General features: G+C 35.3%; 1 protein-coding gene across 4 annotated transcripts in view; it reads left to right on the forward strand.

Annotated features, from left to right (window-relative positions):
* Positions 1 to 23,579, forward strand: part of OPA1 (OPA1 mitochondrial dynamin like GTPase) — a 47,862-nt gene that overhangs the window by 7,161 nt on the left and 17,122 nt on the right. For 2 of the 4 annotated variants that reach the window (XM_009089150.4, XM_018912959.3), the window contains 23 exons: positions 4,263 to 4,361; positions 8,380 to 8,433; positions 8,819 to 8,923; positions 9,828 to 9,914; positions 10,599 to 10,712; positions 11,022 to 11,102; positions 11,505 to 11,579; positions 11,915 to 11,986; positions 12,125 to 12,224; positions 12,754 to 12,884; positions 13,411 to 13,483; positions 13,575 to 13,647; positions 14,402 to 14,517; positions 15,115 to 15,179; positions 15,774 to 15,850; positions 16,084 to 16,249; positions 16,775 to 16,927; positions 17,522 to 17,630; positions 18,272 to 18,351; positions 19,488 to 19,628; positions 20,956 to 21,072; positions 22,293 to 22,386; positions 22,704 to 22,814. In XM_009089150.4, the coding sequence (XP_009087398.1) occupies positions 4,263 to 4,361; positions 8,380 to 8,433; positions 8,819 to 8,923; positions 9,828 to 9,914; positions 10,599 to 10,712; positions 11,022 to 11,102; positions 11,505 to 11,579; positions 11,915 to 11,986; positions 12,125 to 12,224; positions 12,754 to 12,884; positions 13,411 to 13,483; positions 13,575 to 13,647; positions 14,402 to 14,517; positions 15,115 to 15,179; positions 15,774 to 15,850; positions 16,084 to 16,249; positions 16,775 to 16,927; positions 17,522 to 17,630; positions 18,272 to 18,351; positions 19,488 to 19,628; positions 20,956 to 21,072; positions 22,293 to 22,386; positions 22,704 to 22,814 (2,293 nt within the window). The remainder of the gene's footprint in view (positions 1 to 4,262; positions 4,362 to 8,379; positions 8,434 to 8,818; positions 8,924 to 9,827; positions 9,915 to 10,598; positions 10,713 to 11,021; positions 11,103 to 11,504; positions 11,580 to 11,914; positions 11,987 to 12,124; positions 12,225 to 12,753; positions 12,885 to 13,410; positions 13,484 to 13,574; positions 13,648 to 14,401; positions 14,518 to 15,114; positions 15,180 to 15,773; positions 15,851 to 16,083; positions 16,250 to 16,774; positions 16,928 to 17,521; positions 17,631 to 18,271; positions 18,352 to 19,487; positions 19,629 to 20,955; positions 21,073 to 22,292; positions 22,387 to 22,703; positions 22,815 to 23,579) is intronic. The other 2 variants (XM_018912960.3, XM_018912961.3) reach the window with 1 other exon arrangement.

Consider the following 23,579-nt stretch of genomic DNA (forward strand, 5'->3'; position numbering starts at 1 on the left):
GCTTCAAACTCATTTCTGTTGACATTTTCACAGTTTTCATTCTTACTTAAGAATTTCTGACTTAAAGAATTTCCATTTCTTAAAGTAGTCTGTTTTTTAATTTCTTTATTTAAATAAAGCATACATCATATTTTTGTTACTATTTTCTGGAAAATAATGTTACTGTATTTTGATAACCTAAAGTTTAGCACTTTTTTCCTTGAAGTCAAGAAGGTGAAATTTATTTTTTTGTTTTCAGGAACATTTCTGTTAAATTCCTAAATTATCATATTTCTCATCCTTTAAAGGCTTTTTATTTTTCTTGTGTCTGTTTTTAAAAATTGTTTTACAAAAATGGTAGGAAAACAATATATATCAGGGAATTTGTAAATTATCATATAGTTATTTTTGAACTGAAATTTTCTCAACTATTACTGGGGCTTTTCCATAAACAACTTTTCTGTATATGCAGGCATGTATACATTTATTCTACTTTAATTCTGCATGGTAACATAGTGAAACATGTACAAAGCTCAGATCCTATGACCATTTTTCCCCCTGTAGAGCACTGATGGATTTTTACACAAGAATTAACCTAGCTTTTTATTTCCCCTTTGTCTGTAAACTGTCTGTATTTTTCTCCAGACTGATTGCTTTGCACAGGTTTCACTGTATAAAACATAAAGAACACTTTACTATTGATTTGTGAAGAGGTGGCCATCTTAGTTTATTGTCTCTGAAGATTGAAATAACTGACACTTTAATTGAATACTAGTAATACCATTAAAACTTGTTATGATCCTGTGGTTGTTTTGGATGCAGTGATATCTGCATTTTAACTTTGACTGTGGTGTGGAAAATATCACCAGATTAAATTAATATGATTAAGAAAATTTTGTCTGGTCTAATTATTATATCTGATAAGAAACTGTTAATTTGCTAATTAATATGATCAGTTTGGACAGAATATTTCAAGCTAGGAATATATTAACCCCTAGCAAAATTATCAAGTTTGTTGGCAGGCAAAATTATTACTTTCTCAAGACAATGGGTAAGATGGCCTTTTTGCATTCAATGCTTACCAATGCTAGTTTAAGAACTGTGATTGTATGGGTTCATAAATTGATTGTATGGGTGCTGTAGTGTGATACTCAGTGTGCTTGATGAGGGATGGTTTTCTTTGTTTCGTTGTGAAGAGATTAGTAACTGATAAATCTAGAAATTATTTGTTTGGAGGAGTTTTCTGAAGAATTGTTACAGGATGTGATCCTCAGACAGGTCTCTAAAAGCTTCCAGTAGAGTGAGAAACCAGTTGTTTTGCAAAGTAACTTTAAGAGAGTGAAAGATGTCCTAAACGCCAAATCAGGCTGTACTGCTTCTTGTCAGCTAATGTGTTTATCTCATAATCTCTCATTTAATCCAAAAAGTACAATATTTTTAAAAGAGAATTAAACTAAAATTACTGGAGTGTTCAGATAAGTAGTTTAAATATATGGCATCTAAATCTCTTTTAACCTGGATTAAATATCAAATTTTGTTCTGGGAGAAAGAAGAGCGAAGTTATAAAAACTATAGTGAAGTAAGTACTGTATTGTAAGTAAGGAACTAGTTGAGTCTTCTACTTGTAACAGCTGTGTTACCTTCTTAGGTTATCATGCACTATTGTCTGTCTCCACAAAAATTTTCTTAAAGAAATAGTTTCCTCTTAAAGCAGACAAATTCCAAAGCTTAGCCTTTGCTATTGAAGAAAACATATAGTGATTTTAGCTCTGATGGAGTTGGATTGAAAACTGTGACTCAGGTCTTGGTGTGGGGCTTAGAGTCCTTTCTCTGCTCTGGTTCTTTGGTACCATGTCATGCTGTGGAGACCCTGCTGCTCCCAGGAGCAGTTGGCAGTGTGTGATTGTCTCACTCAGCCTGCACAGGGTCACCTTCGGTTGGTGTAAGAAGCTGCGCAATATCCCACAGCCCTTGACTACAGCTGCTGCTGGAGAATGAGAGAGACTTGAGTAAGGACTATCACTGACTTGGATTTGTTTTTAAACTTTTGTTTTTTGTTTTGTTCTTCCTTGCAACTTATGCAATAAAGTTTCCATCATTTTCTCTGTTTTATTAAGAGTGCTATTATATTCCCAACTTAATTTCCAGTTTCATATTATAGATTCTCTGGATAAAATTGTTACATCTATTCAAATTTTTAAAAATTGATCTCTTTACCTGTCTTGTAATTTTCACTCCTTTGTATTCTTTTTAAAATAAAGAGAGTCATACTCAGCTATAGTGCAGTATATTAACTTTTAATACAAGGTAAGAGGGGATGGGAGAAGTTTAAAGAGTGCACAGTAACAATGTCAGTGTTTGTCGCAATATGTCAACTACTGTAGTCTTTTAACTTCTGTTATTCCCTACCCTTTACATTGTTTCTTTGACAATGAAAAGAATAATGTAATGGTTGTAAAGAACTTGATTTTCAAAATCGCATTTATTGATTTGTGTTGGTTTTTCTAGCAAAAATTCTTTAAAGGACAGTTTGATTTTGGTGGAAGGGACATGCAGTGATAGTGTCCAATGACAGATATCAATATTTTTGTTTGTGTCTTGGTTTATGCCAGCTGGGGTGCTTTGTATATAGTTCTGTGCTATTTAAGGTTCATATTTTTTTAATATTAATTAATTTTTTAATGTAAAACTGTAAATTAAGATCTAAAATATAAAGGAAATAATAATGTGATTATTGATTGTAACATTATCTTCTTTGTATCTATCAGAGAAGTCTTTTAAATGACATAATTTTTAATTTGAATATTTAATAAAATGGTGTGACTGTAGTTACAAATTATTCTTGTCATACTTTATTGTGGAATAGGAGTCACATGTACGAGGTGTCTTTGAAAGGAATTGCTGATTAAATAATTTGATTTGGTGCCTTCAAACTTCTGTTACTTCCTGTTTAAATGCTGAAAGGCCTTCATGGCAGATTTTGTTCAGTGTTTTTTCTTGTATTTTTGGACCCGTAGCATAATGTGTAAAGGGAATGTGTTGGGTCATACTGAGAGTTTCCTTGTCTGCAAAATATAATTATTGTTCTTCTAATACTAAATGTAGCCATGAGGCTTCCTCTCCTTGCTGCTGCGTAGGAATGAAATCTTTTGCCTGAGTTCCTGGCTCAGATTTAGTGCTTTTGCTAGTCTGGCGTTAGAGGCATTTATGAAATCTGAAAGTGGTTCAGTAAAATGCAAGAAGATTTTTCTGTGCTTCAGATTATACAAATCACTGTTTAACAATGTTTATATTTGGTCATTTGATTGTGTCTCTCCTTTTATCCATTCTCTTGTGTTGTTTATCCTTATGTGTACATGCCTGTGTATTTCATGCAACAAATGTATACCTTGATGATGGATGTCTTGAATTCTTACACCAAACTTCTGTTTCAGAGCTTGTTTTGATTCCTGAAGTACATTTTTGAAACATTTCATTTCTTAGTAGAATGTTTTCTTAGTAGATGTAATATTTTTTAAAGCAATTTATTGAAATATTTCATTAATATTCTTCTCTCAATTCTCTGAAATAATCAGTTCATGAGCTTCTGGTAGAGGCTGGCATTGTATTTCTCAGCCAATTTTGAAAGACAGCTCACCATTATAGGATTGTTTGGTGTGGAGGGAGAAGAGAACTAAGCTTTTTGGAAATGCTGAATGAGTAAAAGAATAAGCATGAAGTTTTAGGGATTTTTGGAATGATCAGGAAGAGTTACAACAGCATGAATTTAAATTGCAGTGTGTTATGGAAGTGGAGAGGAGCTTTTTCTTTTTTTTATGCTCAAGAAACTATTTTTCTTCTGCTAGTTTTAGAAAGTTAAGTACCAGCCAAAAATCATCTTTTTATAAACTGTCTGTATTTTGCTAGGAATAAAAACAAAGCAGAAATACCCTAAAGAACTTTCAGTGACAAAACTGAACTGAACAGTTTGATAATATTTTAAAGCTCAGATAGTTATAGGTGGAATTTTTAAAATATTTAGATGCTTTGTTAAAGTTGAATATAATTGTAAAATGTAGCTAAATGTTGGTTGCTTTGTTCTGCCTGGATTTGCAAAATGCGTGGTTTTACTGGCTCTATCCACTCCAGCTAGCAAGAGATCTTGCTAATGAAATTCCACTTGCATTTGAATTGACCCGTTCATACCTGTTTTTCATCTGTCTTTGTGTCATGCCTTTTGGTTTAACTTTGTTCTCCTTACACCCCAAATTTTTCCTCTCCTCTTTATTATAAACTCACGGCAGGGCCTGCTTGGGGAGCTCATTCTGTTACAACAGCAAATCCAGCAGCACGAAGAGGAAGCTCGCAGAGCCGCTGGCTTCTCTTCGCAGCAGAAGCGCAAGGTGATGCCTTAAGGGACGATATGTTCTGCATTCACTCTAATCCAATACTTCAGCTCTGTTCATTTGAGCTAGAAAAATCTAACTAATTAAATCATGGATGCAAGTAATTAGCCAACTGCACTACAGATGGGTAGTCCTGTTTCAGTTTAACCAACTTTCATTTAAAGCATGATGTTAAAAGCTAAACAGGTACTTTATGTTGCTTTGAAATGGTATTATTTCTGCCTCTATAAAAAGTGTTATTTAAAGTTCAAACATTAAAAATGCATTTAAGGAAAGTACATGAATCAATGTCAAACCTGTTTACTGTTTGTTGTTTCTGGTAGCTCTGTCTTGTAAGAGTGTAGCTGTTTACAGGGACTGTATCTTTGGGGGTTTTTCTCCTCTGCTTTATTGCCAATCTAAAAATGACAGCAGCTCCTTAGTAATGATTTTGCACAGACAACTGAATGCTGCTGATAATAACAGTATCTACTGTATATTCATCAGTGGTAGTCCCTTGTCTGTTCTCCATCCTAAAGCAGAAATTTTACTGATTTGTTGCGCTTGTTGAACATCTGTACTGCTCTTTACTTATTTAATTTAAGCTCTGATCATTTTGTTAATTATTATATGGCTGACTGGAAATCCCTCCTTAATTGGGATGTTTTAGTTGTCTGATCTGTTGCAGTCTGTAATTCTTGACCACATCGCTTTGTTGGCTGCTTTTGTGTCTCCTTAAAAACTTTCTGATTAGTCATACTTTTCAGCAGCTTTGGAATTGAGCACTGAATACAGAACTTGATCTTCTGTTCATCTGAAGATAAATCCCACAGAAAGAGAAATGCACTAAATATGAATTAAACTTTTAGACATATTTGCATAGCTGTAATTGTCTTGCTTTTGCGTCCATCAACTTTCTCTGAAAGTATAGTAGTACTTCAGTGTTTTACTTTCTTGCCATATTATCTTATATGGTTTAGAGTTACAAGCTCCCTTGTCAGATTGTATACAGTTTATTGAGAGAGCTAGAGTATGGAATAATAGATTAAAGTAATAATAAAATGTATGAACTTGTAAAATTGCTGGAAATCCAACACAATATTTGATATATAAAAATTTGTCAGCCTAATAAACATGTTCAGGGAAAAAAATGAGCTTGCCACTACATTTGTTTATGATTGAGATTGTACTTTTTAGTACTTTGTTGCAACTAATTCTACAATTCCTAAGCTGTGAAGAAACTGCAAGGGCTGTCTTTGTAAATGTTATCTTCCCCTCCATGGCAAGTATTGTGTTTTCATAGGATTGAAGGTCTATCTTCCTTTGCATATGGAAAATTTTCACTTAGCATTCAATGTGCTGTTTGGCATACACGTCTTAAGACAAAGAATGAGTCTTGTTTGTTACACTAACTTTTATGTTTGAATCAGTTTGAAAGAGATGGTAAACTATTTTCTTTAATACGTTTATATGAGGATATGGGTCAAAGAATCCAATTATTGATCCACAGTCTCTTTTGGAAGAACAAATTGTGACTGTCAATGAAATAAGTCATTGCAGGCCCTTCTGACTGGGCATAAACTAACCCTTTTTATTTTTTAACTGAGTTGTCTTGCTTGCATGTCTATAATAAAACATGGTATTTTTATTTCAGTTCTTGAAAGTTTTGTTGCCCATTTTACTTGTATATTTTTCTATTTTAATTTTTTTACTCAGTATTGAATCTACTGCAGTTGTAAATTAAGTAACAGTACAAACTATCTCACAATCAGGAAAAGATACTAAAACCAAAAATTTAATCTTCTCTTGTTGATTTTTTTTTTGGGGGGGGGCAGCCTGTTAAATATTTAGCAGTAAAATTGTTTACAACTGCACTGTGCATGGCTGCTTGAATGCATTTTGTCTGGGCCTTAATATTTTCATTTAAATTATTGGAAATTGTTGTAGTTCTGCACATAATTGGTTTAAAATTATTTGCAGTGAACAGATATCTGTGTGCAAGGGCCCTTGATTAAAAATTAGTCTCCAGCTTTTTTTTCTCATAATTCTTTATGGTGACAATGGGGAAAGAGGCAGTAATCTTGAGTTACAAACCATATTGAACTGGATTAAACAAATACTCATGTACCTATATAAACATACTTTAATAGCTGATTTTTTCAGGGGGGAGGATAGAAATCAGAAATCAGTCTTATGTGACTGTTAGTACTTCAAATTGATGCTCTAGTTTTTATGGCAACTTTAAAATTTCTAGCCATATTATAGACCACATGTTCAAAATACTGTGTGTACTAACATTGAAATCACACCTGCACCAAGCACTGAGGCAAAGGCATCATTCTAGAGCTGTTTGTTGGTTTTGACATAACTTACCTAAAGTCCTTGTTAGAGTTAATCATCTAGTGCTAGATGATTCTTTGCTTCAGATCTCACAGCGAGGCCGTGCAGTGTTTTGGCTTTCTGCATTGGACAGAAGCATCAGCCCACACAGAGAGTGCCCATGGTTGGAGGGGTCTGTAGGGAAGCACTTCAGAGGTGCATCGTGGCCCCACAAGTCCTCTGAGAGCAGCAGAGAGCAGGAAGATGTTACCTCCTTTGAAACTCTTCAGCACATGGAAACATTTTGTTTTCCTTTTCTTTCTTAAATTTTCTTGCTTCTTTTGGCTCTGCACATCACTCTCTTTGCCTCCTGTTTTTATCTTCCCCTTATATCTCTGAGGTGTTGAAGGTGTGTGTATATGTAAATTTTTATTTACATATAGCAGCTTGTAGTCCTCTGTTCAACTAACCCTGTTTCTGATGTACTTTTGCTACCACTGAACTAATTAACAGCAGTGAAAAGTTAATTTAAAGCATTTTGTCTTTGCTCTTTGTGAAAGAAAATAATGGCAATGAGAGGGAAGTGTCAGCTTGGATTTATTTCTATAAAGTGCAGACACAATTCTTCAGGCTTAACAGCTAAATGATACTGAGCACTATAAATACTTGTGGATTATAATTCTTGTTTAGTCTGTAACAACTCTTGTAAAATTTTAGTAATGGAATTAATTTATGTCTAAATAACAGCTGTCCTCTGCATATTAGATAATATGCTCTTTCTCATTTGAAGCCAACTTGTAAATGTCACATGGGCTTTATCACATGAACTTTATTTAAATATTGACACACTCAATAATTGTTTAGGTTACCATTTTTTCTAAATTGAATATTTCATCAGTTGACCATTAGATTTTGTTGTTTGTAAATATTTACATCATAAGAATTTGTATTCCATCATTAATGCTTTTTGCCTTTGTGTTATTAAAAGGGGATTGTTTAAAACAACTGTTTACTGCATCTTGATGAACACATTTTAGGAACATTTGGCTTAGAATGTTTCTTAGTGCTTGATCTTACTACATTAATTCCTTGAATCTCAAGATGTCTTGTAGTATAATATCCTAATTTTTCTAGTTCTAATGTAATTTAAATAATTTTTAAATAACCCTTCAAGACTGTCCTGCCTATCTAAAATGTATGAAGTTGTGTAGCATGTTTAGAATTCTGACAAACAAATATGAAATAAGAATGCTTATGAATATTCATAAATGGTAAATACTCACCTGAAAGTATTTTCTGTAGCAAGCAGGTATTCAGTGATTTTATCACATTAAGATGGTGCTAATTCAGAAAATGGATATACAAGATATACTGATTGTTTGACCACTAAAACTACATTTAGTTCAGTGGCCAGAAATCTCAGCACCATATGAAGCTGCTTTTCCTGAAGCCCATTTTCCCAGTATTTAGTCTTGAAGGGTTAATTTTTACATTTGCATGTACTGAAATTCAGACAATTCTTTGATTTAAAGCTCCTGTTGCAGATGGGGCTTTTCATCAGCTTTAAATTTCAATGTTAATTGAAGAACTTTACTTGCTGTGAAATGCATGTCAAGTCACTTTTCTTATGTGGAATGAAACTTTCAGTTCTTAATTTGGTTACTTACAGTGCTTAAACTAAACAAGTGATAGTAGCCATGATTATTTTTCTTTGTAGGTTTCTGACAAAGAGAAGATTGATCAACTTCAAGAAGAACTACTACGCACTCAGGTGACTTTTCTGAGTTATTGATGCCTTAAGTAGTGATTTATGTGCAGCAGACTCAGATTTACTAGACAGAAGCACACCCAAAGTATATTTGGTAAAAATGCAGTGCTTTTTTCAATCTCTGAATGTATGAATGCAGAGTCCCCTGTGTTGGCACAGAGCAAAGGTCAGAGCAAAAAGTCTGTTCTTCTCTGACAATGACTTACAGAAAGCAAGACCTTATACCAACCAAGTTTTAATCTCGCCTTGATTAGCAAGACAGAACTAGTTATTTATAGGCTAGATTTTTTCAGGAATGATGCACATGCATTTTTCATAGGTAAAACTTTGCTCATGTGAATCTCTTATGTCCATAATTACACAAATATGTTTGTACTGTTTTTTATAGCTCAAATACCAAAGAATGCTTGAGCGATTAGAGAAAGAGAACAAAGAATTGAGAAAATTGGTACTGCAAAGAGATGACAAGGGAATTCATCAGAGGAAGTTAAAGGTAAGTGTTACAAAACCACATTGAAATATAATTACGCCATATTTTCCATTATCCTATTCTTAATTACATTCGTTAATTCATAAATAAACTTCTAACATTTGTTTTAGGATACCTCTGTTAATTTTTTGAGTCATCGGGACTTTCATTTTCATTTTTTAACTATATAACTTTTGGAAGTGGCTTCAATTGAAAACCACAGAGGGGTTACCATGTCTAATTAAATAACTTACCTAACAGATTGGAAAATGTGGCTTGGTTTTTCATGTAGCTTCACTGTATTTTCAGATAATCTTGCTTCCAACTCTTTTTGCACACACAGTCTGATACCTTTGTGCTTTGTCATGGGTCTCATTGAGTTTGGTAGGAGTAAGTTATGGCGTCAGGGAACATCATTTAATGACTTTATAGATCCATTGAGACTAGCTTTTGTTATTGTCTGCCAACATCCTGAACATTTTAAAAGTAGATGTTTTCTTCTCTGTGTGATTTGTTAACCAGTGTGGATCTTGTTCTTTCCTCTGGGAACTGAAAGATGAATCTTAATTGTGCATCATAAGTTTGATAACTCTGTATCCTTGTTAATGTTTATTGGTCATCAAACTAAATAATTCTAGATGTTTAATGGAAGAAATTCAATTTAGCTTAACGTGAAAGCCGTTAAATTTGCACTCTGTTGTTCTCTTATGCTGTACGTAGGAGCTTTCATTTTCCCCCTTCATCCACAGGAGTCAAGGAGTGTCTTGGTATTGTATTTCATAGAACAAAGATAGCTGCAGTATAGACAGCTGTGGTTTCAAACCGTCAGGAGAAAGTAAAAACATTTTTGCACAAATTTACAGAAGAAGTAGTCTGAAACTTCTGTTCTCTTATTTGGCTGTGTTTTCTCTGTGTACTTTTTTTGTAGAAGTCCTTGATTGATATGTATTCTGAAGTACTTGACATCCTGTCTGATTATGATGCCAGTTATAACACTCAAGATCACCTACCTCGAGTAAGTAGATAACAAGTTCAATGATTTCTACTGAAACACTAGTTTTGCAATTAAATAGAGCATTTCATTATATTCCAGAATAATGCAGAGTTGGTGCTAGGCTATTTTCTTGTAACTCCACCTTTTTGCTTAAGACATGTCTTTCATTTTAAAAGCAATAAGATAATTTTGAAAATAACAAATTTAACCATGCTAAGCCTGGTTTGGCTCTTAGATAAATCCTGTCTAGGGTGCTGGTGTAGGAGAGAGCCAGGAATGCTTCCAGCTTGCACAACCACCTGTAGCATTGGTAGCTTCTATGGGAAGCCACTAACATGGAGAAACTCAGGATTCAGCTCTTTCCAGGCAGAAGCAGCATCTACCAGATGAGTAGCATTTTGTTTGCAGAAAGGATTTTGTAGAAGAAGAGGACAGCTGCCTGCCATGAGAGCAACAAGCCCTCCCTTTCTTCAGTAGATGCCCTGGCAGGGTGCTTTGTGGATGTGCTGTCTTAAGCACAAGTCAATTTTTTTGCTTGACTACAAGTTAGTATTTCTTCAAAGATTCCATCTTTAAACCCGTGCATTTATTATCAAGCAGAATACAGCTGATGTTGATACATATGTATGTCTTCCTAGTCAGCTTTTGTCTAAACTTCCAAAATATCCTTCCAAAAGCCAATGGCTGTTTAAACTTTCACTTAAGGTGGTGGTGGTTGGAGACCAAAGTGCAGGAAAAACCAGCGTGTTAGAAATGATCGCCCAGGCCCGCATATTCCCTCGAGGGTCTGGGGAGATGATGACACGTTCCCCTGTCAAGGTAAGAAACATCCTCAGCTCTGAATCACCATTTGTTCTCCCTCTGATTATGACATTGATTGAAGCATACATGTAGATAGGTTTATAAAATGGCCTGTAAGCAAGGGAGTTGTTTCAGCCAATGACAAAAGCTCTGCAGGTCTGTATATGATCCATGTCTGACTAGTAGCAGTACCATTTAGTAACTTTGTGCTAAATGATCATTACATATAACTGTGTTTCTGCAGAGGGAAGTGTACATATGTCAAGTACTTCTCATGTTTCTCTGTTAGATTTGCTATACTTTCTCATTAAAGCTTTTAACATTTAGGTGACCCTTAGTGAAGGTCCCCACCATGTGGCTTTATTCAAAGACAGCTCTCGGGAGTTTGATCTGACCAAAGAGGAGGATGTAAGTATAATAAAGTGACTGGAAGTTAATGAGACTTCTGTTGTTTCTCTGAATAATTTTGTATCTCTGTGATCTCTAAGCCCCTGTTTAATTAGAGTGAAAGATGTTTAGTGGGGCAAGGCATCGTATTAGCTATTAAATTATCTCTTTGGCCGGCACTGAAGTGGATAAAATGTTGAGCGCTCCTTGTGCCCAGACACTTTTTCAAGCATGAAGGGATCTGCAGGTAATCTGTCATTTAGTGTCCTCCCCATTTACCAGACTTACTAAAGATGCATCTGAAATAATACTTACAAACTGAGATCTTCATCCCTAACTAAAAGTGTTTTTCTGTGTAGGCATTTTTTCTTCTATCACAGGTATAAGAGTTTTCTGTTTGATATTTTGCTTTTCTTGTAACAGCTTGCAGCTTTGAGAAATGAAATAGAAATCAGAATGAGAAATAGTGTGAAAGAAGGGTGCACTGTTAGCACTGAGGTAAGACTTTTCAAATATTTCATGGTAAATATACGTATGTAAATATGTTTTGGAAGTTTTCTTCAACTGGGGGACTGTGATGAATCCAGTCTGCATATACTTTGTATTTTGCAGTGTACAAGGTGTATTTGGACTGTTAAAATCAGTTTCATACAACAATGCTGCACTTATACTTGCATTAAAAGATGTACTTTCTATTATAAAAGATGAGTTGTTGCTGAATAAAACATATGCGTGTAAATATGTGTTCATTCAGTTTTATATATGTGTTTATTTATGTAACTATATTCAAAGTAGATGGTGTATAAACTTTTAGTTTCAATTTTATTTCACAGACCATCTCCTTAAGTGTGAAAGGTCCTGGTTTGCAGAGAATGGTATTGGTTGATTTACCTGGAGTCATTAGTGTGAGTATGCAATAATTTTAAAAATGAAGACATGTAAATGAAGTAGTGTTATTGATGAGAACATTAGCTGTTGGGGATTTTTTAACATTTTTTCTCTTTGTTTTTCTGTAAATAATTGTCTCCATATGCATATTAAAGACTGTGACATCAGGTATGGCTCCAGATACAAAGGAAACTATCTTTAGCATCAGCAAAGCCTACATGCAGAATCCTAATGCCATCATCCTCTGTATTCAAGGTACTAAGAGTCTAAACAATTATGCACTTGTATTTTTAATCGTGGTTCATATGTTACTCCGTAGTCTGTTCTAATGGCATTTTTCCTTTTGTGATAATTTGTGTAGTGTACAAAACAGCATGCTGTGGAATGTCTGTTTATAAATTTAGGCAGTCTGTGCAAAATTTGCGGCAAAAGCAACTTTTTGCTAAGAGTTTTTGTAGCATTTATGAAAAATGGTGGTGATAATAAAATTCAAATTTTTCACAGAAGTGTTTTTGGAGGTAGCATGCAATAATATTGAATATAATATAATGTTGAATATTTTGAGTAAGATGGTACTTGTTGAAAAGTTTCAGAACTACAACAAACTGCTTTGTTTTGATTCTGGAACGAAGCAATTTTTTCCACTATGTGTATCCAAAAATGGAACATAAGTCTACTTGTACTGGATTAAATTTGTAACATGAAGCTTACTTGATGATGGCTACTGTGTTTTCTGTACTGTTAGATTACATAGTCCCTAAAATAAACTTTGTATTTATTTCAGATGGATCAGTGGATGCAGAACGCAGTATTGTCACAGACTTAGTCAGCCAAATGGATCCCCAAGGAAAAAGGACAATATTTGTGTTGACTAAGGTTGATCTTGCAGAGAAAAATGTGGCTAGTCCAAACAGGGTGAGTCCAAACAGGTGAAACTCTTTTTCTCATATTGTGCTGGCTGAAGTCACAAATGGTAAAATACTTGTGATACTGGCAGAGATATTGGACCTCACTTGCCTGTTCTAGATGGTTTTGAGTGCTTATTTCTGTATTCAGTATGATGATTTTTTTGGTAGTTGTTGTTTTAATCTCTCTCAGGCCTTGCTTTTAGTGATTAGCTATGGGACTTCAGTCTCAGCTTGCTATAATACTGATTCCTTTCATGAAGGTGACCTGAGCAAGTTCCATTTCCCAAAAAGGCTAAGGATATTCTGATATAGGCATTTTTGTTGTGTTTTGTGTTCTGCTGTGTTATGCCTTAGTAGATTTATGCCTTTATTTTTATTCATTTGTTTTATTTCCAATCTCAGAACTCATAGTCCCATGACGAACTGCTTCCTGCTGTAGTCTATGCATAGCTATGACTAGATCTGGCCTTAAAGCTGTGGAATGTCTCTGTGCAAAGTTAATGATGGGTTATTTTAATCCTTTCTTTTCATAGATCCAGCAAATCATTGAAGGCAAACTCTTCCCAATGAAAGCTTTGGGTTATTTTGCAGTTGTTACTGGAAAAGGTAAAGAGAGCTCTAGCTCTGCTTATTTTGTCCTTGGAAGCCCAGAAAGCTGTCTGAATAGAACTGTTGCAGCACTCTTTTCTTTTTTCAGGAAACAGCAGTGAAAGCATTGAATCCATTAAAGAATATGAAGAGGAATTTTTTCAAAATTCAAAGCTTTTAAAGTATGTTGCTATTTTATCCTTTCTGTTAAAATGAGCCTGTCTTGATAAATGCTAGCATCAGTTTTTCTTGTGGAATTTAAAAGGATTGCAATGTGGAAAGACTAATTGAGATCTAATATGCTTAAATCAAGTATCATGTTGAGGTGACCAATTTATCCTGGTTTCCTAATGCTTGCTGTAAGTCAGTGGATACACACAGGCATCTTCAGGCAGCTGCTGATTTCTCTGCAGTTCTGGGCCTCTCTTCCAAGGTTTGTGTGTCTCTCCATCAGCTCTACAAGAAATAAGTTGCAGCCTGTCTAAGCACTTAGAGCTGAGAGAAGTGAATCCAGCCCAAAAGTGAGTTTTAGTGCCTCTCAACATCAGTTGTCTTGGTGTGACCATGTTGTATTCAAAGGGTTGGTTTGTGTGTTCTCAGGGAGGCTCACTGTGTGGAGTTTTGATTTCACAGGCTGGGTATTCCTCAGGAAAGTACAGTACATGGTCTTGGGGACTGTAGTACCTGCACTAGACCTCTAGAATAAAAACTTACTTAGGGTGGGGCTTTTTGTTCCTATGTTTTGGGGCTTTCCCCCCTTGCCTTGGTGATGATCTGCACTGAGTATTTTAGAGGAAGAGACTGGAATTTGGGTTAGGTACACAGTAACATGTTATTTTCTGCTCTGAGAAGCAAAGCTATATTCTAGAGAGCAGAAATTGGGGGCCTGAAATCATGGGTATGCAGAGAACTTCCTCTGGCTGTCTTTCTTTACAGGACAAGTATGCTGAAAGCACATCAGGTAACAACCAAGAACTTAAGTCTTGCTGTGTCAGACTGCTTTTGGAAAATGGTGAGAGAGTCTGTGGAGCAGCAAGCAGATGCTTTTAAAGGTAAACATGTTTGGAAAAAAAAAGGGAAATAGCAACTTGCTATCAAACAATTATTTCTTCCACATGCATATAATGTTTTGCCAACATACTTGGGAATTGCTTCATATGTTTTATGTGATCAACATTTCCCATTGATAATTGCCCCAGGTATTTTCTAGAAAATAACTAAAAAATAATTTATGTTGCAAAGTACCACTTACTCTAAAAACCAAAGGAGTAAAAAACTGTGAAGAACAAAAATCAAGTTGGGTTTTTTTTTGTGGGCAAAACACGTTTCTTCCACTGGATTAAGATGTTTAAAATGGCTTCCTATATAAAGGTAGCATCTGGTCAGCCAGGGCAGGGCTGATGTGTGCAGAGCTGGAAGCTGAATGACTCTACTGTGCTTCTCTAATGCATGAATTCTGCAGTTTGTAGACAGAGTGTCTTGGCATAGACAGAAAAAAATTCTGCTCATTTGCAGACACACTACAAGTTCTTGGAGAGTATTTCATAAGCAACATTTGTGGCAGTTTTATGACCTGCTGAACTTCTAAGGTAGTCATGAAGTGCCTGTGGACAATTAAAAAAACAAGGCCCTGTTTCTGATTTTTGCAGCCACACGTTTCAATCTTGAGACAGAATGGAAGAACAATTACCCCCGGCTGCGAGAGCTTGACAGGGTAAATTACACTACTGCTGTTACTGTGTGCTACAAAGGGTTGAAGACTATGAATCTAAGTTTATGCCTTTTAATTTCACTTGTAAAGGTTTCTTAAAGTTAACATAAAGTACTGACGTTTCAAAATGTTAGGACAGGGTGAATTATTGTAGGGGAAGGAAATACTGTTCTTCAAAATTGTGATGCTTCAGCACTTAAGGCCTTCACTCTTCTAGTATACAGTTACCTGACTTAACTTGCCCCCAGGGTTAGGTCAGTGTTTCTTTGTGATCATGACAGAACTGGAAAGAGAAGTTACATTCCCTGGTCTTTTAGACAGACAGAGTAAGAAAACAATTGGAATCTCATTTTGTAATTCTTTTATAGCGATCCTGAGTATTGAAATGCCATGCCTGGACAAAGGCATGCAAGAGATGGGGGGGCAAATGTATGGCAAACCAAGGTAGCTGATGATATCGACACACATTGTTCAGAACATGACCAGGAGGCATCATTTGGTACTTAAAGGCCTTAAGGAAAACGGTTTGAATTTTTTTACCTTTTGTATGGAGACATGATCAAACTACACTTAATCTTATTATTTCCTTTTGCACAGAATGAACTGTTTGAGAAAGCAAAGAATGAGATTCTTGATGAAGTCATAAGTTTGACTCAGGTCACCCCAAAGCACTGGTACAGTAATTTTTTCCTTTTTATTTTTTTTCTCCATAATTTACTAGGAGAAGTTTGCCTTTAAAATAGAGTTCTAGAAAACAGCATTATCAATTATAAGTAAGAAACTGTTTTTCTTGGACAATGTATTGTGTTCCTGTGGTCTGTAATCTTGTTTTCTGTGTTCCTAACAAATTGAATGCACACCTATTAGTCACTTGTGTACTGGAAACCATCAATAATTCTCATTTTAGGGAGGACATGCTTGAGAAAACTTTATGGGAAAGGGTATCTACTCATGTGATTGAGAACATATACCTGCCAGCAGCACAGACTGCAAACTCAGGGACATTTAACACCACTGTGGACATCAAACTGAAGCAGTGGACTGACAAGCAACTGCCTAATAAAGCAGTAGAGGTGAGAATTTAGTTATTTAAATTTTAAAAAATTAAAATTTAATTAAATTGTAAAATGAAAGCATAACTCCAGAGAAGTAAGATGATGTTTGAATGGCTGAACTGCAGTTCTTTTAACTAGCTTGCATGTCAGAAACGGCTGGGAAGAACTTGATGTCCCAGAACCATTCAGAGCAAAAACATTGTATTTTGCTCTTCTGGTGAATTTTGTCTATTAAAGAAAAACCCCAAACCTATTTTTGCAAGGTTAACAAACCCCTCAAGTAGGTGTACTGACATTTAATAGATTTATGCAAATTTAACAGAATTCTGCTTGCTAAAATTACAGTGAAGCAAAGTTTAATGTTGCTTTTATTAGCAGTGGATAAAGCAACAAAAGAAAAGTCAGTTATTTATGTTTATGTGGGGTTTTTTTTGGAAAGTCTCCAGATTTTCATACTTGAAAGAATTATAGTAAATGTGCCTTTATCAGCTGGTGTATGGTGTAATGGTCCATTTCAGGAGAAATTGTTTGCTAACTTTCCAGGTGGCATGGGAGACTTTGCAAGAAGAATTTTCCCGTTTCATGACAGAAAAAAAAGGAAAAGAGCATGATGATATCTTTGATAAACTGAAGCAAGCTGTCAAAGAAGAAACTATTAAGCGACATAAATGGAACGAGAGAGCAGAGGATAGCCTGGTATAATGTAGTGGGCTTTTTTGCCTTGAAATGTTTTTATTAGAGTTGAATAATCAGTATTTTTGCATTCTTTCGCTGTAATCATACAATGATTATTGTTGTTTCCATCTCACCTTTTCTATATAATGTTTTAATTCAATGTTTCTCATTTCATTATAATCTTTTAGTAGTTATTGCCCTAAATAGTATCTAATAAAACTGTTTTGGTTGGTTCATGAATGTCCTCCATAACCCACTGGCTGCACAAGGGCAACCTGGTGCAAATTGTTTGGCATTAGCTTATTTGTTCTGTTCAGTGCAGCCCTATAAAATAACATCATTTCATTTCCCTCTTTATAGATTCTGTAATCCAGAGGGATTTCATATCTTTTCCTTTATTTTTTCCATTATTTATGCAGGCTGTAGAAAAGATTTAGAGGCACACAAAAATAATTTTTGCAGTGCTTTGAAAGGTGCCTCTTGAATCTCTTGTGTGTGCCCAATAGAATCTGTTTTAGCAGACATTAAAAAATGAAAAGAATACTAGAAATGGGTTATTTACTAAATCCTGAATAAATGATTTGCTGTGTGCTAAAGAGACATTGTGCATTGCAGCGGGTGATCCAGCACAATGCTTTAGAAGATCGGTCAATATCTGACAAGCAGCAGTGGGATGCAGCCATTCATTTCATGGAAGAGACGCTCCAAAGTCGGCTCAAAGACAGTGAGTGGTGTCATGTATTCCACTCTCCTTCCCCTTTTAATCTGAGCCAGTCTTGAGCTAGCTCACTTCACTGAAAGGCAGACTTGGTATCAGTCCAACTGACACAGTGGTGACTGCTTGCAGTGGTACTGATACTGATAGAAATATTTAGCAAAATACAGCCTCAAAAGCTCTCATGCTCTTGCTCTTAAAATGAGGCAACTGAGTAAGAAGCGGTAGAGATCTATAGAGTCAAAAAGTGATCTAAATGCACATGTAGGAGAACAGGATAAATTCAGGGAAAATAGTTGGTCTCTTTATGGTTTCTAACATAATCAGTTTTGATGCAAGTTGCAGCCAAGGTAAGATTTGAGGGTTTTTTAATGCATGATTTGGAACCAGGAGGGTGATCTCAGTAGAGGGTTGTTGTGTTTTTTATATACTTCTTGAAGTATCTACTGGTTGGAAGTAATTTTTAAATTTTAGTAAAATACATCAACCATTGCTTGAAGTAAAATACACCTGATTTAACTCAGTGTGGTGTATTTTATGTTCTTCAACATTAAATGTTCATTCCTGTTCACGCACCTAATTTTGAAAGTTTAAATTTGGCTGGTTACATATGTTTTGTTTGATAGTTAATATCATGCCTCCTTTTTCAGCTGAATCTGTTATTGAAGATATGGTGGGTCCAGACTGGAAAAAAAGATTGTGGCACTGGGTAGGCCGCACCAAAGAACAGGTAAAAGGAAAAAAGTTATAAAGAATTTGCAGTTCACGACTTCTAGAAAACTTTGATTATTACTCAATAAATTTTCAAAACTACCAATTCTCTTCACACTATTTAGACTACAAAAAAAACCTCACTTGTCATTGTTTTAAATAGCATGGAGAATTTAGTATACATTTCCGTGCTCCATCTACAGAGTGACTTGTAAACTGTTTTCCATTTTTCAGCTGAATTACATCTTTGCTATTATGCCATTGACCTGTGTCTTGAAGTTCTTGCAATAGAAAGAAATCAATGTAAGCAGGTGGAAACTGGGCTATTCTCTTCTATACTTTTCATGCCTGCCTTCTAAACAGAAGTCAGATACAGTTTCCTGTCACACTCTGTTTGGATTTAATTAGTATGTGATAGCATTATCATTTGTATTGTAATCATAGTTGTATCTTCTGATTGGCCCTATTCATCATAACATCTCCTCTCATTTGCTCATAGCTTTTGGAAATTTCCTTTGAATTTTAATTGCACCTTTTGTTCAATGCCCAGAGTTGATAGGTTTTTTATATTACTTTTCCTAGATGTTTGTCAAACTGATTCATACTTTAAAGAAGTAAGCAGAATTTAAAAGGATAGAGTAGGAAGTAATTGTTTTGGAGAAAGGAGTTTTAGAGTCAGCTATATGCAGCCAGCTATTGGAGCATGGTAGTGACTTCAGCCTATATTAATTGACTTTTATGAACAGCAGCTTAAAGGTATGAACCCATGGAGAGTTCCTGCTAGCTAATAGTCAAAAATTACAATTTTAATCAGTGTCACAAGTGATAGATGAATGTGAAACCTGCTAGCAGATATTCATCCAGGGGAAAGTGGCCTAACACCAATGATTTTTTCCCACCCTTCTATTCTTGTTCTGCATTTCTGTGTATAATGAAAAGGAAAAAAAATTAAATTGACAGTGAATTATCCATTAAAAATGCTATATTTGATGTGTCTTTGCACAAATTCCTTTTGAAGTAACTTAAAACTAATAGTTAATAGTGTCAGAGGTTTTTTCTGCCCTGGCTTATTAAGCAAATAGAGTGTTTTTTGAGGAGGTGCTGATGATCTCTGTGTCGCTAATAATAAATTCCAACTAATCATTCCTATCCTAGAATATTCGTAATGAAACAAAAAATGAACTTGAGAAATTAATCAAGTGCAATGAAGATCATCCAGCTTATCTGGCAAATGATGAAGTAACGACTGTCAGAAAGAATCTGGAAGCAAGAGGAGTAGCAGTGGATCCGTGTCTGGTGAGATGCAGAATTGTAACAAGACACATGGAAGCCCCCTGTGAACATCTGAATGTTTTCTAGATGCCAAAGAAAAGACTCCATGTGAATACTGAGTTTGTAATGCAGATGTTTCCAGACAAATCACTAAGTGACTGCTTGCACGCAATTCACACACTTCTGTTGGCTGGCAGACAAATTCTGTGCAGCACTTTGGAATCTGTCCCTTTAGACTGGAATCAGAATCTGCTGAGCAGACTTTCTTGCCTACATTGTAACAAAGCTTGTTAGAAATTATTGTTCAGATGTAATCAAGGCCTTTGTGAGCAAGTTACAGTAAAAACATACTGTGTATCCTAAAGCTTTCAGTGTGGTTGTATGTGAAGTTTACCGTTCATTGGTACAATGAAGAGAGAGAATTTTTTTTAAAAATACTTAGAAAAAGGCAGGATTCTTTTAGAGTATCCCAAGGGATTTTATTGTACATCTGAAATGTTCTGGAGAATTACATATCTCATTGCAATGAAAGGCCCCTAAGGGTAATTAGACCTCTTATCTAATTAAATGTGAGATTTTAAATAAATGAGAATTCAGACATTAATAAGTAATAGATGTAGATTTTCTATAGCAGTAATTTATTTTCTCCAATAACTTTGGCTACCTTTGCACCATTAATACATGCACTTCTAGGAAGGAGAGTTGTTGTCATATCTGCTACTCCTTTCCTATACAGCACTTACCTTTTTTTATAAAGGTCATAGTAGCAATCCACATCCTCTGCATGAGGAGGCTGAGTGCAAACTGAGGTTTTTTTCTAGCTAAGCAACTGATTTTCTTAATTATGTTTTATGGGTTTTCCAGGAAGGCATCTTGATTCACATGTTTAATTTTGAATAATTGAAACATAATAAGCCGAATCAAGAAAAGTTATAAATGTTTGTTTACGTAAGACCCATTAAATATTTCTCTAAGCTTTAATCTGGTTTAATTGGTAAATTAATGGGTACAACTCAAAAATGTGTTCTCAGTATTAATGTAAAGAATGTTTTCTAGTGTATAATTTAAACGTGTTTTGGCTACAAACAGTACTTTTAAACATTCAGTTATGTTCTTGGAAGAGTAGGTTTTTAAATTGACAAGTCATCTGTAGTGTTTGCCAAGTGTAACTAACACATTAATCATATCCCAGTTGCAGACAAATTGCTGAGAAATATTTAGATGTATGTTACATGATAGGAACACTGGAATTAGGAGTTACATTTTAAAATTAAATGCAATCATTAATCTAAGCACGATAGTGAGTGTATGTATTTATTTATTTAGTCAAATTTAAATACTCTTTTCCTAGATTAAAGACACATGGCACCAAATTTACAGAAGATACTTCCTGAAGTCTGCTTTGAACCACTGCAACCTATGTCGAAGAGGCTTCTATTATTATCAGAGGCATTTTGTGGACTCAGAGGTAAATTAAAGAACAGATGTTCTTCATCTACACTGGTGTTTTGCCTTAATATTTCTATATCAGTTGAAAAAAGAATCTAAAAGTACTTCAAAGTAGCCTGACCAGATAGCTGGTGATCTCAGATACGTTTTATATAAGGCTTGTAATGAATAAAATGCCATCCTGGTGGTAATTATGTAAAATGACCACTAGGTATCAGCCATGACCTAAACATCTGTTTCTAATCCATGTGCATTGAAAATGCATGGTTAAAACCAGTAGTGTACAGCTGTTATGTTTTTGATAGCCATTTGTCCTGCTTTTCCATTGATGGTTATTTGCTTCACTTATACAAAAAAATTTAGAAAACATCCCTATGGATTTACAGGAAAACTATGGTCAGTAAATGTTTATAGGTAATGCTTCGAACCATGTGTGATCAATGGGGAAAAAAAATGAACAGCTATGAAGTTTCAAAACAGGTCTTTATAAATAACTTTCCTAGTTTTGTGAACCCAAGCTTGTGCAATAAAGGACAGTATAGATCAAATCACTCAAAGAATACACTATTTTCTTACCATTATATTTTAAATCAAAGAGAAATTGCTGGAAAGGTAGAGCTCCTCACCTTTTTCTCTTAATGAGCCATGAATCCAGAAATCTTTGTAACTTTAGAAACATCTTTGCCTGTAAGAGACAAGAGAGATGGAGATCACAATATGGAGAGCTGCCTCTTCATGACACTTAAACTCCTAATAATGTTGCTGTCTTTTCTAAGATGCCCTAATGTGAACTTAATGGTCCCTCCTGCAGGTGTAGAAACTGTCTCTTCTGTTGTTAACAAAGACAGCCCTTGGCCCGGCCCTGGAGCTCAGCTGCTGTCTCTCAGTGTATTTGCTACCAGCAGTGGTGTTCCAGTGAGCATTAGGTTACACTACCCAGCCTGCATAAAGTGTGTGCAAATTGTTTTTCCATGGTTTCCCATGATACAGCTCTTTCTGTTGAAAATAGCAGACATAAAGGTGATGCAGTGCATTAAATTAGGCTGATGTGGTTCTTGCGAAGTATTTTTAATGTGTTTCCTTGTTACCTACACCAGTAATTCTGTGGGATGTTTGTGCAAGGTCTGGATATATATACACGAGGTTACAGTTGCTGCTAAAAGTGTCAAGAGATTCTTGTTGTGTGTAGGGTGTTCACTGGACATCAGGGGTCTGACCCCACAAGTTCTGTCATTCCAGCTTGAATGTAATGACATCGTCCTCTTCTGGCGAATACAGCGAATGCTGGCCATTACAGCAAATACCCTGAGGCAGCAGCTCACCAACACTGAAGGTAAGGCTCACTCAGTGGAAGGGCTTGAAACAAAAAATTATCTCCTTCTAAAAAAGTCATCCGGTAATAATTTTGCTTAGAGGGGAAACACCCTTTGAAATCTAAAAATCTTTCTCAAAGAATTTCCATTCTTAATGGCCCAAAGAAGGGGCTTCTGTGTTCAGAAGTTTGCTTTTTCTCCTATCAGATTAATAAGTATGGTAATATATATTGTTTCTCCAACAGACCTTCCCAAAATCGTGTTCTTAGTTCACTGGAGTTGCAAGTGTGTTGCCACTCACTTATTTTGGTTGCTTTGTTGTTTTGTTCTTTTACAGTAAGGCGATTGGAGAAGAATGTAAAGGAAGTGCTTGAAGATTTTGCTGAAGACAATGAAAAGAAGGTGAAGCTCCTAACTGGCAAGAGAGTCCAGCTTGCAGAAGATCTCAGTGAGTACCCACTCTACAGTGTTTTGGAATGAGCTTGAAATGAAGTAAATTCTACTGCTGTTCTTGAGAATATTCAGTGTGATGTGGGTTGTTCATGTGCTGGCATTTATTTAATATCATACAGATTTTTTTTAAATATTGTCAGATCTTACTGATTCTATGGTGAACATAGGTAGTGTAGTGTGATAGTATAACTTACTCTAGATGTAACTTCACTTATATAAATATATTGAAAAAATGTAGCTAAAACAGAGTAATATTTAAAGGGAGATTCCTCTTCCAGAGGGATTACAGTAGTTTAATGCTCTGGGTAACTCAAAAACCATGAGGGTTTTGTGATTAATATAATAAAATTTTAAATAGTGAAAGTTTTTAAGGTGACAGTCCAGGTCTCCTGTTGTCTGCCTGCACACCCAGTTGGGTTTAGACTGACTCTTAGCTCATGGACTTTGTCTTGCACACATACCATTGTTTTCTTGGCAGCATTCTGCCATTCTGTGAGACTTCCACTTAAACCCCAGCTGTGCACCAGGTCTGAGAGGGGAAAAAACAGTGCTGTGCAAGAGGGAATAGAAAAAAAACCTAGTGATAAAGGAAGTTCCTGTAGTTACATAAATACCTGCATTTTCACATCACAGGTGGCCATTCTTCTTAGATCTCTATTTTGTGTTTGATGTAGAGACTAATTTTTGTCTTAAAATATCACTTGGGATATTTAATTCAGAATAAATGAGTATTGTGATCAGTTGGGGTTTTTTTTCAGTT

The sequence above is a fragment of the Serinus canaria genome, chromosome 9 (assembly GCF_022539315.1).
Source record: "Serinus canaria isolate serCan28SL12 chromosome 9, serCan2020, whole genome shotgun sequence".
NCBI lineage: Eukaryota > Metazoa > Chordata > Aves > Passeriformes > Fringillidae > Serinus > Serinus canaria.